Source organism: Chlamydotis macqueenii, chromosome 2, assembly GCF_036417535.1.
Source record: "Chlamydotis macqueenii isolate bChlMac1 chromosome 2, bChlMac1.mat, whole genome shotgun sequence".
Lineage (NCBI taxonomy): Eukaryota > Metazoa > Chordata > Aves > Otidiformes > Otididae > Chlamydotis > Chlamydotis macqueenii.
Window position 1 is genome coordinate 57,724,709 of NC_141557.1, and position 17,896 is coordinate 57,742,604.

The 17,896-nt window shown below is 39.3% G+C and overlaps 1 protein-coding gene across 2 annotated transcripts in view; it reads right to left on the bottom strand.

The window, feature by feature from the left end:
* Nucleotides 1-17,896, bottom strand: part of TPK1 (thiamin pyrophosphokinase 1) — a 302,095-nt gene that overhangs the window by 61,789 nt on the left and 222,410 nt on the right. For both annotated transcript variants that reach the window (XM_086741727.1, XM_086741726.1), the window contains one exon: nucleotides 295-406. In XM_086741727.1, coding sequence (XP_086597853.1) covers nucleotides 295-406 — 112 coding nt within the window. The remainder of the gene's footprint in view (nucleotides 1-294; nucleotides 407-17,896) is intronic.

Sequence of the window (17,896 nt, forward strand, 5' to 3'; positions counted from 1 at the left end):
CTGGAGGGCAATGTATCAAGATGGTAATGTATCATGACCTCAACAAATGTTCTACTTAAACAGCACAATGACTCCCAAATGGAAAACACGTTTCTGCCTGTGATATCTCAGGTTTAAATATATTTCTCTTCTGTTTTTAAAAACCCCTTTCATTTCTAGAAAAAAATGGCCTGGCAGGGATTCAATGCCATGCTCCACCTTCAAACACCTAAGGCCCTTCAGCACTGGTGAGGCTAGTGTAAATGTGCACTTAGGATAACGTTAAACCCATTGTCCTAGAGGCATCTGACTTACTGAGGTTCCACTTGAGGCCTGTTGTCGTCACGTTATCGCAGGAGTTCCCAACGGGGATGAGGCCACACCAGTCACCTTCCAGTCCCGTGTCCACATGCAGCTTGTGCTTGCCCTGCAAGATAGAAGGGCCTCTGGAGTCAGTGCTCATAAGGGACCCAAATGGCACTTGCCAACAGACCTTGCAAATAAAACAGAAAGTTCTTAGATGGAGACAGATCCAGAATGTCCCCCAACGGCTCAGGACTATTTGGCTGCAGGAATTCAGATCACTGATATTTACAGAGGGAGGAGAGATGTCTACTTAGGTTCCAGATCTCAGGCCTTTGATAAAAGTTTGTTTCTGGGCTTTTCTAAGCAGAATTTGGCTTTACTCATTCTTCCTGGCATTTTTTTGAAGAGACACTTCTGTCAAAGCTAGGCTTTTTATTCCTGTGAAAGGAAGGCGTTTTGACCGATTCATTCATTTTTTTCCCCTCATCTAAACAGCTGTGTTTCACTTCCTAAACAATGCTAGTCAAAGCACCACTGAAATGCCTTCATTATTTTGACAACATCTGTAAAATTTCATGTACTTCTCCAGGCATAAACTCTTCCCAGAAGGGAGAAAACGTGCAGAAATTTAACTAGGTGCTAGAGAAGGTAATCTAAATATTTAGAGTAACATGCTTACACTACGTGAGAACAACAAAGTGAAATTAAAACACATTTTTTTTTGTACGCCTAAGATAAATTAATCTTATAACTATTAAGTTCGTGGGATGCAGGAGAAGCAGCAACTATTAATGATGACGGATTTGTGACCAAGCTCTTAATTAGTACTTGCAGACCCTGTGTGAACATCTTTCCAGGTATCACGATATGAACAGTTGCAAGGAAGAGTAGACAGGGGAAATCTACAGAATGAAAAACAAAAAAAAAGCTGACTGTTAAGAGTTCTGGCACAATTTGTGTTCTAAGAAACTAAGAAAGTGTTTATGAAAACTAGCTACAAGAAAACAGCAAATGGAAAACAGTGACAAGATCAGTGGAGAAATCATCCTCTGGTCTCTTCTACACAGGTAATTTATTCTTTCAAACAAACATGGGCTTCATCTGAAGGAAGGTTAGGATTCTTTGAAATAGAGGTTTCTTTGGGGTTTTATTTTATTCTTTTGTTGATGCACAGGCAAGTTAAGCGTTGGGGTATGTCTTTCACACAAAAATTCTTCATCACTCTAAATAAAAGCAGATATGCCTATTTATTAATTTACCAAAATAAAAGAACTCTGTGAAACCCAATGAGTATTCAGCGAGTACTTTGTTAAGCAAGAAACCAAGCTTTTATATCAAAAGAAAAAAGAATAGTTCAACCATAAAACTCAGGTAAATGTCCCAAGCAGCAAAAACACTTTCTCACAAATTTTCTTTTGGGAACTGGATTTAAGCTTTTTTTGTATGTCCTGTCCTCTCATGCGCTCATTCCAAATGTCCTTCCAAATATAAAGTCAGCAGCTACAAAGTCAAAACTGGAGGCGAAGTATCTTACTGCTGCGATGCTGATGTCTGAGGTGTTCGACAGCTTCTCCTGTTAATGCCAAATGCATTATGAAGAAACAACTTCAATACATGTCATGCTCTCAGTTAACAAATGAACCTTGGAAAAGCTGTCAATTAGGGAGTGTCAGATTGCAAAGCTTAAGCCTGTCTGATTGTTTGCAGAGCAACAAGAAAACCAATCCAATATCATCTATCTTCTCAGGGTGTCCAGCTTCATGTGGTGATGAGCCATGTATTTCTATAGTGGTTGTGAACGCTTGCCTGCCAAATTCAGAGGTGTAACAAATTCAGGCGTGATAACCTTTTAGCTATGTAATATGCCATGCTACTCCTCTCCTACAGTACAGAGGGAGGAGGAAAGGGAGAGAAGAGGTGCAAGTACAAGCTCTCTCGCTATGCGATTGCTGATATTGTCTGTAACGAAGCTGCTAATGAAGGAGAGACCGAAAGGGTGGGACTGCCTGTTCCCAGTGAATGTACATGTTGCTGCCCAGAGCTACTCGAGGAGAGGAGCAAACTCACTACATTTATCAATTAGTAAAGGGATATGAAAAACAGAGGTAAAAGTAACTGGCCTGACAGAGAACCTGATTAAGTCCTGTATTCTGAAAAACTATGTCTACTTACTACTCGGTTTGCATCTCCTATTTTATGACATTCTGGCTCAGTGTACAGATAGGGATTCAACTAAATTTCTGCAGAATGCTGTCTTTCTGTGCTTATGAAATAAACCTTTAAAACAAAAGATGCCGTTACCAGAGGCCCGCCAATATCCAGGGTTTTATCAGGTGTCTTTCAATGTCTGATACTTCCCTAAAATCCCAGTTCACACGTCCCAGTGACTATGTGAGAATCTTGACTTTCTTCCCTAAAAGGACATTTTCTAGCCCTCAGTTGTTAAGAGAAATTTCAAACTAGGAGCCCAAAGGGCTAAACCCAAGGCAGCAAGTAAACAGGAATTGAAATATTAAAAGGCAAATTATTTTTTAAAAAACCTCTGAACTGTTAACCCAAACTCATGGCTTAGGGATTGATTCACTGGTATTACATATGAGAGTTTTAAAGACTTTTCTTTAAATAAATCAATAATGTATCTTAATATTTTTGGGGACAGTGGGGACAGAAAAGGGAAATGATCATTGGGAAAAAAACAAATGAACAAAAATCCCCAAATAACCCACTAATTTTTGCCAGAAAAGATTAATCAGCCAATGCATTTGTACAGTAAGCTCTAAGTTCAAAGCACCGTGAGCTTGCCGTGGGGGAAATTAGGTTCCAAGCTTATCTTCAAATTTTTTAGTACAGATCTTTCAACCAAGCAAGACAGAACTGCTATTTGCAGGAGGAAGGGAGGATCAGAACTTGTAATTTGCAAATACAAGTAATAATTTGTTCTATTTAAGTCTCTGTGATTAGTGGAACAATTATATACTGGCACTTAAAATATGAAACTGTTTTCAGTTTCTGCAGAACTCAAAGTTCCAAAATTAGGATTAAAAAGAAACCCAAAGTTTGACTAAATAAATCTCTACTTCTTAAGTTTTTTTGCCTCTATGGGAGGTAAAGAAAATATTTTCACATTTAACGTAAGAATCAAATATTACCATGTTTGAATGATACTGGTGATAAAATAATAGCAAATAATACAGTTGTATTGATTTTTATCTTACTAAGTCAGTTTTGAAAAACAGTGATCAATCTTCAGCATTGATTTTTTTTTCTTCATTTTGTCTCTAATGCTGGGAAATAAGATCAATTTCTAAGTTCAGCAATAAGAAGAGAATGTCAGAAGATATTTTTAATAATGATTCCTCCATATAGGTTAAACTTCTTCCTTTTGATTCTAATGTCTTGTGTTATAAGAAAACATTTAAGCAGTAGTGGTTAAATATACACCCACTCCAACACTGGTTTTGCCGAGGAAAGACCTAAAGACATAGTTGTACCCTGTCACATCTCCTAACTCAAGTGAATAATAGTCTGATTGCCAGGAACTCACATACCTAAGCCTATTCAAGGTTGTAAGACGCTAAAATCCTTAGTAAAAAATTTGAAAGCTAAAAAGCACATGAACAGTATTAAGATAAAAGCTGATAGCTTCTATGCATGCATAGATACTTCACAGGCACGTCATAAAAGTGTACAGAAAATTACTTCTCCAAGTCCTTTCCTGACAAACTTGTATAAATGTATTGCAATAAATGTATACTCTAAAATAAATATCAAGCAGCAAAATGTTATGAAAGAGATGGAGAATGAGGACTGATCTTCACTACTGCATTCTGAAGTGATCTGATGGAGGGAAACCTGGAACCTGGCAGGTTGAAACTGGACACGGAGGAGAGGCACAAAGCCAGTTAACAAGATGCTGGGGAAGAATAAGAAATTAAAATAAAGCTTTAAAAAACAAATGAAGAAAGATATAATAAACAGATCTTGGAAACTGCTGGAAGATTAAGACGTGAAAGGTAACGGGGAAAGAAAAGGAATGAGTTACAGGATTAGAGGACAAAGCAACTTTTTTTCTAATTTTCAGGCTGCCCCGATAGCTTGTCTAGTATAAATAAATCTACTGAATAACTTAACTCCTACAAGTTGCTGATTTTCTGTACAGTGTACTTTCACCTGTGCTTGCTGTGAGATCTGGGACTACAGAAAAACAGGATTTCTTGAGATCTGGCCAACTGCTCTGTGATACCTTCTCCACTAGCCAGATCTTGTTTTCCATAATCTTTTGATAAAACATATTTTTATATCAGCTTTATTTCAATGATTACTCCATAGAGGGCAGCACACACTTGAAAACAACAACAACAGCAGCAAAAAACTAAATACAGATGTCATAGTGTTACCCAGGGAAAAGGCAAAAATCACAATCTGTTTTAGTACATAAACATCTGGGTGCAGAAAATGATATGTAGATAAGAGACCTGGGGAATGGGTGGAAATCAACACGATCACCCAAGACTGCAGCAGAGACAAGGACGAAAGGAACAAGGATGAAACCAAACTGAGAACATTAATGTTTACAGTCAAATATCAAGATTGGCAATAAAGTAAAAGCAAAGTTCCAGAAATATTCCTACTAATCATTAGTTGAAGAGCTTGACTTAACAATAATAAAAGCTTTTAGGCTGAGATCCTGAGCATGATAAATACAGCCAGTTTTTCTAAAAGGATATATTTAAGAAGAGATATTTTGTTATAACCCTAAAATATAATCAATTTTCTTTTCAAACAAATATACGTAGTGCCACGTTGCTATTACATGAATGCTATTCAAAGAATGTTATCTGAGCCAACCAGGCTTTTTGTTGCTGTTGAAAATAAAAGTATCCACAGTTCCAGTGAAAACTCGGAGGTCTAAAAGCTCATGTGTACCGTATCAATGACTGCTTAAACTCATATGGAAAAACTGGCAAATTTATTGTACTTCAAAGCAATATTCAAAACTGTTGGACCCAATCCTGACAACCCTTACATTAAACGTTAGTAGTGCTCCTGTACTGACACGGATAGACTTCAGTATACCAGTTACTTGCAAGAGAGAGACCCAGCAAGCCTACCCTTCAAAAGAAGCACTTCATAAAACGATTACTCTACAGCGAATAAAATCCCAGGCAGTAGAAAGAGAATAAATTATAATCATTATTAAGACTCAATTAATGAACACATCTGCTTCAAACCAATTTATGACAAGGGTATAGAAAGTAATCCCTGCGGAGGTTAAGTGCCACTAAACCGAAAAGATTTACTATACTCTGAGGTTATACATTTAAGTGGTTGCTACTGTGTATGTAATATACAGATTACCCACAAAGAGCAAATGATCCCAGAGTTTCACACATCTGCATGTGAACTTTTTCTATGGACCTAGTAAACTCCTCCTGAGAGTACACTTCTCATGTAATATTGATGACATGTTTCCCTCAGCACAATACGTGCATGCCTTGTTTGCCCATCACCTGTTGCAGCACGAGCAAATAAAACAACTCTCAGTCTTCTGCAGTCAAGCCTATATGACTGACAAGAAAACAGCAATCACAGGTACAATAATGTGGAGCTATATTTCTGTCTGGAGACTGCAAGCAGTTAAAACTGCCAGCAGCGCAGACACTGCTAACATGCACACAAACGAAGTGATGAAAACACTTTATCAAGCAAATAAGATATCCAGGAATACAAAAGCTACTTTAAAAAGGAGTTTGGGTGGTTTGATTTCTTTTCATAGACATATCTTAAAGATTGACAAATGCCATAAATACTAATTCTTGTTCTATTCTGAATACTCCCCTAAAGAAAAACTCATTCTGTTGAAACTTTCCACTCACAAATGGAATTCCACAACATTTTCTTCAGTCTACCATAACTCAATGCAAAACACACCAGCGTGAAACCACGATAACCAAGAACTGGCTGGTCCTTCTCTACAGTCAAGCAAGCCTTACGCTGGCCCAGTGTGACATTTTATCCTTGAGCTTGTGCATTTGATGCCCTATCCTCAGCAGGCCCATCATTATAGGTTTAATTAGCATTTTTAGTGATCCCTTAAAAAAAATCAGGACCATTTTCTTTATATCCATTTATGAGGCTACAGAGTATAATAGATGGCAGATAAGAGTGAAAAGTAGCCAAGCTGCTGAAGATTTCATATTGCCTGTATAATTATTATGCAATGTTGCAGTTAAATTGTCAATCTAGAGGGGCCTTTATTAAGGGCACTAAAATTCTATAATTCCTAAGTGATTAAAATTACTGCATTATCTTTCTCACCATCCACCAGTTCGTAATACATTTAGTGTCACTGGTCATTCTTTTTTGTGCATTTCTACAGGGGAAGAGTTCAGAGAATCTCTTCTACCTAGACTACAATTCTCGTATTTTCTTTAGGATTAGAGAAGTGTGTGAGTTAATTTAAAAGACAGGATATTGTTCACCTAACTTGTGTCAAGAAACAATTTCTTCTTTATAGCACTGAATTACCAAGTATTGCTGGAAGGCACCTTTATGCCATGTAAGAATACATGGAATTTTTGTGCGAGTATATAGTGCTAGGTTTTGTTTTGTTTTTTGAAAGTGCTTAGGCTGTATTGCTCTGCAGGAAAAAAGTGCATTACCAAGCCTAATGCATATCAGTGTTTACTAAATACGCTATGCAAAAATATTTGATGTATTTTTTTTTCCTGTCTGGGTTGCTCTGATCGGGTCGCTTTCTCTATGTATCTTGCTTTCTCTTACCTGTTACAGCTAATCTGTCTTCCCTTTCTCATAGTTCTTCACAGTCCATCCTGTGATGGAGCCTATCATGTCCTATTTAGTGGAAAGAGATTAATTGATTATTTTTTCCTTTCATCAACCACTGACCATCTGAATCTTGGCTGCCTGCTGTAGCAGGTGGCTTTGTGACTTCCCTAAGATTCAAATCTGTTCATCAGTTCTCAGAAGTCTTCCCAGACATACTGGCAAATCTCTGTAGCTCTCCTCTGCCAAAGTTTCATTTGGAAATCTTCTGTACGACAGAAATAAGAAGAATGATTAACAGACTGCTGGTCAACATTTTATAGTTTCTTGTACTCCTCAACCTACATCTACGCTTTTTTATGTGTTACACGATGAAGCAAATAATGAGCCCACAAATCCTCTTATATCCCACTGTCCTTTTAGTAGAACTGACTACATATTCAGGGGCTTCATGTTAGAATTAGGGGCTTCATAAAAGCCTGGCTTTTATAATTTCTTCAGTGCAAGCAAACTGATGGACAAAGTTCTTAGCACTGAGTGTGGAAATCTCACAAATGCTCTTTTCTCCCTTTCATTTCTGTTACTTTCACATACCTCTAGGTAAGAGAGGCTTGAAGTAGTGAAGAATGAACTTTTGAGACAATTTTCAGCAACCCTTCTTGATCTCTGTTACAGGAAGGAATAATTTGCTGTTATTATAACAATATTCATTGACCTAGGATAAGAAACCATATCTATTTTCAGTAGAAAGGGAAATAGTTTCTGCTTTATAACAGCAGGCTTTGAAGAAAGTGTTATGCCCCAGATCTTTTGCTAGCAATGAGTGACTGCTTCTCTCTACATCCGTGAAATTAAAAGACCTGTTGCTCAGGTCAGGAAGAAAAAATATAATTAAAGAAACTTCAAGTTGGTCATTCAAACATACATTCTTTTCTTCTCTTTCTTCCACCTTCTCCCCATTTTCTTGTATAGCTAAGTAGTCAGTTGCATATTACAGTCTGCACAGAAATGCATTATTTTCTTGAAGTACATGGTGAGGAAACAGAATATTGTGCTACCCTGAACTTAATTTTCCTCCTTCACACAGGTAGGGGTGTGAAGTTTATTTTCCAATAGCCTTTTTATAATGGACATAACTTCAGTTCCCTTGCATTTCAGTGGGAACTGCACCCACATCATCAGTGCAATCAGTGACAGATTTGGTCCTCAGAATGCAGAGGACCAAATACAGAGAATTCACAAGTACACTAAAATCATTCAAAGCAGGCCAACCTGAGTCCTAAATCTTTGACAGTGATTTCTTACCATAAACAAATACAGTCAGCATGGCTTCTTTTCTCGTAAGACTTTGAAGCTCTGAAAGCCGAACGCATCTTTCCAGCACTCTATTTGTCATTAGAATTACAATTCTGAGGGAGCATCCCAAAATAATTATATTGCTATCTCTAAAATACCACCAAAAGGTAGAAGAAATTCTATTGTGTAGCAGACAATGAAAGAAGAAAATCCCCATGTGGCATTTACCTTCTGCCTCCCTTAGACCTACGTGGAGGACCTCTTATATCCCCCAAATGAGTATTATTAACCTGCTGATAGCATGCTCAGCCTTACCATGACATAGTGGAGCTTAAGCTTTTTGGTGTAATGAGAAAAAAGGTCACTAGAGTTGTTACCCTGGATTTCAAGAGAGCAAACTTTACGCTACTCAAGGAGCTACTTAGCAGTGTACCCTGGGCATCTGCTTTTGAGGGCTCAGGGGGTCCACAAGTGCTGGTCAGTTTTTAAGAACCACCTTTTAAAAGCACAGGAGCAGGTGATCCCATTGTGTCAGAAGTCAAGCAAATGGGGCAGAAGACCAGTTTGGCTGAACAGAGAACTCCGCTTGGAACTCAGGAGGAAAAAGAAACTGTATGATCTCTGGAAGCAAGGGCAGGCTTTGCAGGAAGATTACAGAGCCATGGTTTGCATATGCAGGGAGAAGACAAAAAGGGTCAAAACTCAACTAGAGTTGAAACTGGCCAGCGTTGAGTCAGACAAGAAAAAAGGCTTTTTTTTTTTCCTGTATGTTAATAGCAAAAGAAGGTCTGAGGAAAACATTGAACCAATACTTGTTGAAAATGATCACCTGACAAATAGAGATGAAGAAAAAGCAGAGGCATTCAGTGCTTTTTTTGCCTCAGTCTTTAATAATATTGATAGACCTTGGGTTGCCTGGTCCTCTGAGTTGGAGGACCACGACCACAAGAACAGTGATTTTCCTTTTGTGGACACCGATACTGTAAGGGTTCAGTTCTATCAATTTAATGTTCATAAATCCATGGGACCACGTGAGATTCGTCCGAGAGTTTTGAAGGAGCTAGTGAATGTCAGAGCAGGACCTCTCTTGAGGATCCACCAAAGGTCTTGGGAGCCCAAGCTGTCCCTGCTGACTGGAAACTAGCCAATGTTATTCCAATTTACATGAAGGGCTTGATGGGGGCCCCGGGAAACTACAGATCTGTTAGTCTAACCTCAGTACCCGGAAGAATTATGGAGAAGATCATATTGGGTGCTACTGAAAGGCATTTAAAGGACAAGGAAATCACCAGGCCCAGTCAACATGGGTTAAGAAAGGGAAAGTCCTGTCTAATATGATAACCTTCTATGATAAGGTCACCTGTCTATTGGGTGAAGGGAAGGCAGAGGATGTAGTTTTTGTGGATTTTAGTAACATATTTGATACCGTCCCTTACAGCATCCTTCTGGACAAGTTGTCCAACTATGACATGAGCAGGTTACATGGCGTGCTGGGTGAAGAACTGGCTCATCATCAGGGCTCAAAGTGTTGTAGTGAACGGTGCTACATCTGGCTGATGACCAGTTACCAATGCTGTTCCTCAGGGCTCAATTCTAGGGCCAGTTCTGTTCAAACTTTTTATCAATGATGTGGATGCAGGAGTTGAATATATGGTTAGTAAGTTTGCTGATGACACTAAACTGGGAGATGCTGCTGACTCTCTCGAGGGACAAGAGGCCTTGCAGAGGGACATGGATAGATTGGAGCATTGGGCAATCATCAATGGCATGAAATTGAACAAGAACAAATGCTGGATTCTGCACCTGGGATAGAGTAATGCTGGACACAAGTCTAAATTGGGAGAGGAGTGGCTGGAGAGCAGCCCTGCAGAAAGGAGTCTGGGGAACTGGTTGACAGGAGGCTCAACAGGAGTCAGCAGTGTGCCCTGGCAGCCAAAAGGGCAAACCACATCCTGGGGTGCATCAAGCACAGCAAAACCAGCTGGTCAACAGAGGCGATTATCCTGCAGTATTTAGTGTTGGTGCGGCCTCACCTTGAGTATTGTGTGCAGTTCTGGTCTCCACAATCTAAAAAGGGTGTTCAAGTATTTCAGTGTGTCCAGAGGAGGGCAACAAAGGTGGGGAAGGGGCTGGCAGCCATGTCCTCTGAGGAGTCTCTGAGGACACTGGGTTTGTCTAGTTTGGAAAGAAGAAGGCTGAGAGGTGACTTCATTGCTCTCTCCAACTTCCTGAGGAGGGGAAGTGGAGAGGGAGGTGCTGATCTCTTCTCCTGCGAATGGCTCAAAGCTGCATCCATCAGGGGAAGCTTGGACTTGACATGAGGAAACATTTCTTTACTAAGAGGGTGGTCAAACCCTGGAACAAGTTTCCTAGAGGGGTGGCTGATGCCCCATGACTGTCTATGTTGAAAAAGCATTTGGACAAAACCCTTAATAACATGTTTTAACATTTGGTCAGCCCTGAAGTGGTCAGGTAGTTTGACTAGATGGTCACTGTAAGTCCCTTCCAGCTGAACTATTCCCTTTCCTTCGTATTCCTTCCCTTCTCTTTTCTCCTTCCTACTTCCTTCTTTCCCTACCAGCACATGCCGAGGAAATCTCTGATGATATTTCTTCTCAGCCCTGCACTATCAGAAGGGATCGAATGGGCAGTCATGTCCCAGCCTAGGCATTGGGCTCTGTCATGTTGTGGGAAGGAGGCATGTCCCTTCTGATGGAGTGAGAGCTGTGGATTGTCTCAAGATAATTTCACTATCTGAAAAAAATTGCAAAAAGCCAGTGTGAAGTGTGGTTTTTCAAAGTCTTCTGTCTTCATCTAGTTTTGCTGGGTTTCCACTGGGTAGAAAAAAACCCCACATCTCCGACCCCAGCAAAGCTCAAAGAGCAAGCTGTCAGTCTGAAGCAGGACATGCTCTTCAACTAAACGGCTGCAAACCTTATTGATGTGAGCAATAACTGTTTATTTCCCCATGGGTTTTTTTTGCCTCTTTGTACTCATTTTTAGAAATGCCTGAGCTGTTTCCCTTGGTAAAAAGTGCTAAAACACAAGAGCCTGAGAACAACAGTACTCCCTCTGCGAGAAGGTCCATCCGGCCCAATACTCTTATCTCCAAAGTGGCCAACCATAAAAAAATATTCCTGGCTCAAAATAAGCAGCCCATATGCAGACACTCATGTACACACACAGGATGTGCAGCAGGACCCTTTCCAGAATCAGGGCAAAAAGAGATTACTACTCTATACTGTTTCTTGCAAATGAGAAGTGCAGGATACGACGTTCTTTAGAAAGATTTTTCCACTACGGGTCTCAGTCCCTTCCCTCATTTCCAATAGCTCTGTTCTACTCAGCAAAGCCTTATGAATTTGCTTGTTAATGATCACGACTTGAGACAAACTGTAGAGAAGCCTACAATGGTTCATTTTAAGGACAGAGTCATTTCAACCTCCAGATAAAAAACTAACCACTTCCACGGTCATTTTTTTAAGAGGGCCTTTGGAAAAGGTTCAGACTTTTTCCTGACAGACTACTGAAGCAGGAGACATTCCTGTATGCGTTCATGGGCCACTCCTGGCTGCATTAGACTACTGTGAGAGTCGAGGACATGGAATCACTGTCAGGAAGCTTTTGCACTGTGGTGCCGAGAGGAGCTCTAACAGCTGCTGTCACAGGCCGAACTCTGACTCTGCACAAAGACAGAGCAACAAGGCACTTTCTCATTTAAAACAAAAATTAAAACCCCACAATAGAGACGTATAACAGGAACCGATGTGTGACAGACATCTGACAATCACTGTAGCAGTTTACAGCCTTTCAATGAACATCTCTCCAAACAGTTGTCAATAGCCAACAGTCCCCACGTGGCCCTTTAGGAGGGCTGAACATATAATTAGCCACATCTGTTCTGGCTACAGGGCCAAGCATGGTGGCAGGATGAAACCAGACAAACAGCTTAATCATAGAGTCATATAATCATGGAAAGGTTTGAGTTGGAAGGGACCTTAAAGACCACCTAGTTTGAACCCTCCCTGTCATGGGCAGGGACACCTTCTAGTAGACCAGGTTGCTCAAAGCACCATCCAACTTGGCCTTGAATACTTCCAGGGATGGGCCATCCATGCCTTCTCTGGACAACCTGTTCCGGTGCCAAGCTGCCCTCATATTGAAGAATTTCTTCCTTATATCTAATCTAAATCTACCTTCTTTCAGTTTAAAGCCATTACCCCCTGTCCTTTCAAGACATGCCCTTGTCAAAGGTCCCTCTCCAGCTTTCTTATAGGCCCCTATGATTCTGTGACTCTACTGGGGGAAAACAGTATGTTTTTGTTATCAGACAATAAATCAGGCACTCCAGATTTGTTTTGGAAGGAAATGGTAAAAGACCCCTGTTTAATCTTGTATCATTCTAATGAAATACTCATCCACAATATTGATTCAATTTGTAGTTTTTATGTTATTTTAAATAGTCACAACACTCTTGTTAGCTACTTGAGAAACACTTACTTAGATAATTAGTGCATATCTAGAGTGGCTGAAATGCACCAGGAGATTTTATATGGTCACTTAGTGGAAGAATATTTAAGTAATTAATAAGGTAAGTTAATTTGGTTATGCTTTAGCATGGATAATGCCAAAAAAGTTCTTTCATTCAGCTAGTGCTGCAGACTTATATATATTCTACAATATGTTCCTAATCTAAATTACTTTTCATATTTGAGCTTAATTTAGAACATGTTAATGTCACCGAAATTGGGAATCAAACTCCTTAAAACCAATGTAGCATTAAGAAGCAGGCATTCTTTATTTCAGCGCTGGATGCACGGAGGATCGCTCCACCTAGTGTGCATGCCGGTCTAAAAATCCAGATGGAATTTATTTAGTAACTTCATACATAATTATCAGTAATTCCCAGAATATTGATACATGATCATTAGCTTTCCTAGAAATCATTACCATATTTCCCACTCACTTGTGCATGCTGAATCTTTTGAATCGAGGGTCTTCTGGTGGTCCTGGGGGTCGTCAGAGTGCCTCCTCCTTGAATTCACTGGTTGAGCCTTCCTTAAAATCTCCATATATGGTCTTGAAAACAGGTCACAGTGTTCCTCAATTTTTTCTACCTCCTACCTTTGTTTTACCATCCTTCTTAATTACCCCAGATATGCTAGGCTAACCTTTAACAAACGAAATAATAACGTTCTTAACAATCCTAAAACTACCTGTTCCCTCTAAGGATTAATAAATTACATATGAAGTCTAGCCTATGTGACTGCACTTACATAGATAGCAAAAACTGCCTAATATTTCTACAATTTTCAAAAATCATATTGTTCTAAAATTGTACTGCTTAGTTATTTTATGTCGTATAACATTAAGACCCTCAAATCATGTCATTCCAAATAATTAGCGCAAGAGATTAATGTCTCAGTATTTTTTTTTTTTCAAATGAAGTTCATCAGAAGTTAAATACAAGATGACATATAAGATGAAATATGTTATTATTAATTTTGCCTCTGTCTGGACAAGAGAACAGTATGTGCTTGTCTTAGCTCTTGGACAGAACGAGGCTTGGAGAAGAATTATTTGTGACTATGTTCAAATGTGAACAACTTATACATACTGTTATGAGTATTCTTGGCCTCCATCTCCACTTCAGACAAAAGGATTGTAACTTTTCTTTTTGGGATGGAAGGAAGAAAAAAAATCAGGTCTGCCTTCTAAATTCGTACAGCCTGTTTTTCTCAATTTCTCCTTCTCTGTTTTTATTAGGATTGTTTCAGGACAGCATTTTATAAGCCTCACAGACCAATAAATTCTTGAGATGAGTGTTTTCTGTTAGCTTCAAGAAAACATTACTTTTGATGAAAGTGAGTCATCACTGTCTTATCACTACTGGTTGGTGAGGAAACCATTTCATCTGTTCATTTGCTCTCAGCCACAAGCCTAGGATTTCCCACAGGTCCTGAGAATGCCAAGAGGGTGTCAAAAACCAGTGGGTTTTCATTTTCTGTCATTCAAATCCTTCCTCTGTCTCTTGGTAAAGACACTGTAAAAGCCCATCAAAATACATGTTTAACTGCAACAGAATTCTTGTTGTCACATCTGGGCCTTAAGTGCCATGCTAAAATTTAAGTAGAATCCACACATCTTCAATTTTGGATAAATTATCTCTCAGTGGTCAAACTGGAGATGCAGTTTTTTTCCCTTATCTGCTTCATGTACATCTACCTGGACGCTTGCACTTAGATTTCAAGTGGAAAGAAAGAAAAGAATGAAGAATTCACATCTCTTAAATGCTTCCCATTGCAAATGCAAACATAGCAAAGTTTTTTTGGGGCATCAGAAGTTTTTGGGCAGCAGAACTTTTATGAAACTGGAGTGAAACTGCTTGTGAACAAAAGCGATAAAGCTTTTGAGAATTTAAATAAGAGTGAGAAGGAAAGCTGACAGGTGCTAAGGAGCACTCAGGTCAGACAAAAACATCTGCCAGAGACATCAGCGACATAAAGGTAACTTTGAAGCCGGTAGTGGAGGACAAGGAAAAAAAAAATAGACTTGAAATGAAGGAGGTGCAATCTGAAATCACAGAAGTAATTTCCATAGAGGAAAAAAAAAATCCACCCTGAGGTGATAACAGATTTAAATAAAAGTATGCCTATATATAAGATAAGGGAAAACTTAAAGGGCTTAAAGCTGTAAAATAGAAACATACATACTAGTAGGCTTTTACTAGTGTCAATTCGGAGTGCGTTTTCAGTAACATTATAGCGGTCTTCCAGTACCTCAAGGGGGCCTACAAGAAAGATGGGGAGAAACTGTTCAGTAGGGCCTGGGGGCCCTAGTTCTGATAGGATTAGGGGTAACGGTTTCAAGATAGATAGAGGTAGATTTAGATTGGATATTAGAAAAAAATTTTTTACAATGACGGTTGTAGAGCACTGGAACAGGTTGCCCAGAGAGGTAGTGGATGCCCCATCTCTGGAAAAATTCAAGGCCAGGTTGGATGAGGCTCTGAGCACCCTGATCTGGTTGGAGATGTCCCTGCTCCTTGTGGGAGGTGGACTAGATGACCTTTGAAGATCCCTTCCAACCCTAACCCTTCTATGATTCTATGATTTTATTTCAGATCAGGGAGAGTGGTTTGTTTTGTTTAGGTTTTTTTTGTTTTTGTTTTTTTTTTTAATACTGTGGACTGTCTCCACATACTGTGCTTTCATTCACAGTGAGCTGGAGCATGCACATCAAATTCCTTCTGGACAAAGCTAAACTGGGAGATGCTCTTCAGAAAAGCACCTAAAGCACTCCACCCGCTAATGGGCATTCATACAATCATAGACTTGGACTAGAACTAGTCTGAAGTAAAACACCTTGAATTGTGTGCAGTGTGGACATCAGCCACCATGAAGTGTTTCAGCCCCAAGAACCTCCTTCTACTGGTCTGCAGTGCTTGTTAATGTAGACACAGAGTCTGGAGACAAAGGAGATCTAAGACAAATAGTTAGAGGACAACACCATCTGCCTCCACAGAAAGTGGCAAACAAATTACATTCAGCAAGATTTAAGAAAGGAAATTCTTGATGTCTTGAAACAATTTATGTAATGTCCTTTGCAACAACTTGTAAATGCTGTACTAGTGGCATGATACACTCTGTGAATACTGTGGTTTATCGTAGATAACACATTTTACAGAAAACAGGCAGGCAACAAAACCCCATCTCAGGACAAATTCTTCTTGAATAGTTAGTCTGGGACTGCTGTAATACAATGGAGAGATGAACAACTGTGAAGATTTTACTGTTTAACTCTAGGCAATAAATATTGGCTCAGATGATGCCAGATAAAATTCTGGATCCAAACGGTTTGGTTCTGGTTGTACAGGAGGACCTGTCCCTCTCTGGCAAGGAGGATGGGCACTTTAGAGGAGCTGTTTGTTAAGGTATCTGCTGAGGGTATTTGAAAAGATAGGTCTGCCATCACTAGAGAAGATCAAGGCTAACTATTTGACAGAACTAGAAGCAGCAAACAGCCTGCATATCAACTTCCTTAAGTGTTTTCGTTTTAATGTTAAAATACACACTAGGTTGATTTAGGGAGCGTGTCTGATTATTACACTGAGTGCTGCTCACAGACTCCTGACAGGAAGAATCACAGGTGCACAACAGCACTGGATCTGCTAGCCCTGAATTGACCCAACTGCTGCTTGGACCTGCGGACTCTATGGTACAGAAGACAAGAAGCCAGTCCTGACTTATTTCCAGGAAGCTTACATCTGGTTTAAGTAGGAATTGCAACCGCTGCTACTCACCAACCCCAACTCCCAAACCTGAAATTTAATCTTCTCAACACCAAATTTATAAAATGCAACATTTTGTGACCTGCTTACAAGTTAACGAACACAATTCATACATTGTATTTCTACTCAATTTGATCTTTTCTCATCCTCCCTATGTAAATTTATTTCTTGCTATAAAATAAAATAAAAAAAATATATTAACACCACGAAAAACCAACAGGGGTACATTGTTAGATCTGCAATCTCTCCACTGCATGAGTTGGTTCCTCTCAAAATTATTACTAAAGCTGGTATGGCTACTAAGACATATTGCAAAAAATAACCATTACAGTAATACCTACAAGTGTGTATTTAAATAATAAAACTACTATTGTTTTACACTGCTCCACACTTCAACTAAGGAACTAAAAAATAATCAGATCAAAGAATAAATAAACAGTGTCTGTTTGCTAAACTTCTCCCTTTTCCTCCTGAATTATAATCGTATATGATTCTTCATTTCAAACATTGCTTTGTTCTAGAAAGAAACATATTTTTCTCTTAGGAAATGGTTACACCCATGTGTAAGGGAAGACAAATTCAGATACGGAACAATCAGAAAGTTCACATCCAACCTTCAGATCCAAGCTTTCCCCAAACTTTCAATGCTGAGATACAAAGTTCTGGTTTTCTGCTACTGCATACTACAGCAAAATATGACTCATCAAAGAAACCTCCTCTCAGACCAGCACGGGAGAAATATCTATGGATACGTACATCAATTTTAGTTCTAGAGTAAAAGCCGGAAATACAAAGTGGGAAAATGTCAGTGTTCCAGATTCTTGCGCACGAAAGTAAAATATACATCTCTGTCTTACTGCTTCTATACAGCCTCTGTGCCCACCTGTTGGATGTATGAGTATTCCTTTCATTTTTTAAACAGCTGCAGCTGCTGAAACTGAAACAAGACCTGTATTATACAGACTGCCCTGCAATTTCCTGATTGTCTTCAGTCTAGATGTGACTCATAACAGACAGTTCTGTCTCTGATGGCCCATCAGCATCTGGGAATACCAGCTATAAACTCAGTGGCAGTTCTGTTTTGCAAAGGGGTTTTCCATATGTCTTTTCTTAATGTAAAAATTCCTAGCTGCTTCATTGCTTACGCCCTTCTTCTTTTCCACTTGCTATCTTTGCAGCTATCAACTGTGTAATCCTTAAATTTTTCTTCACAATGTGCAATCGGTAGGCAGCTTTCAT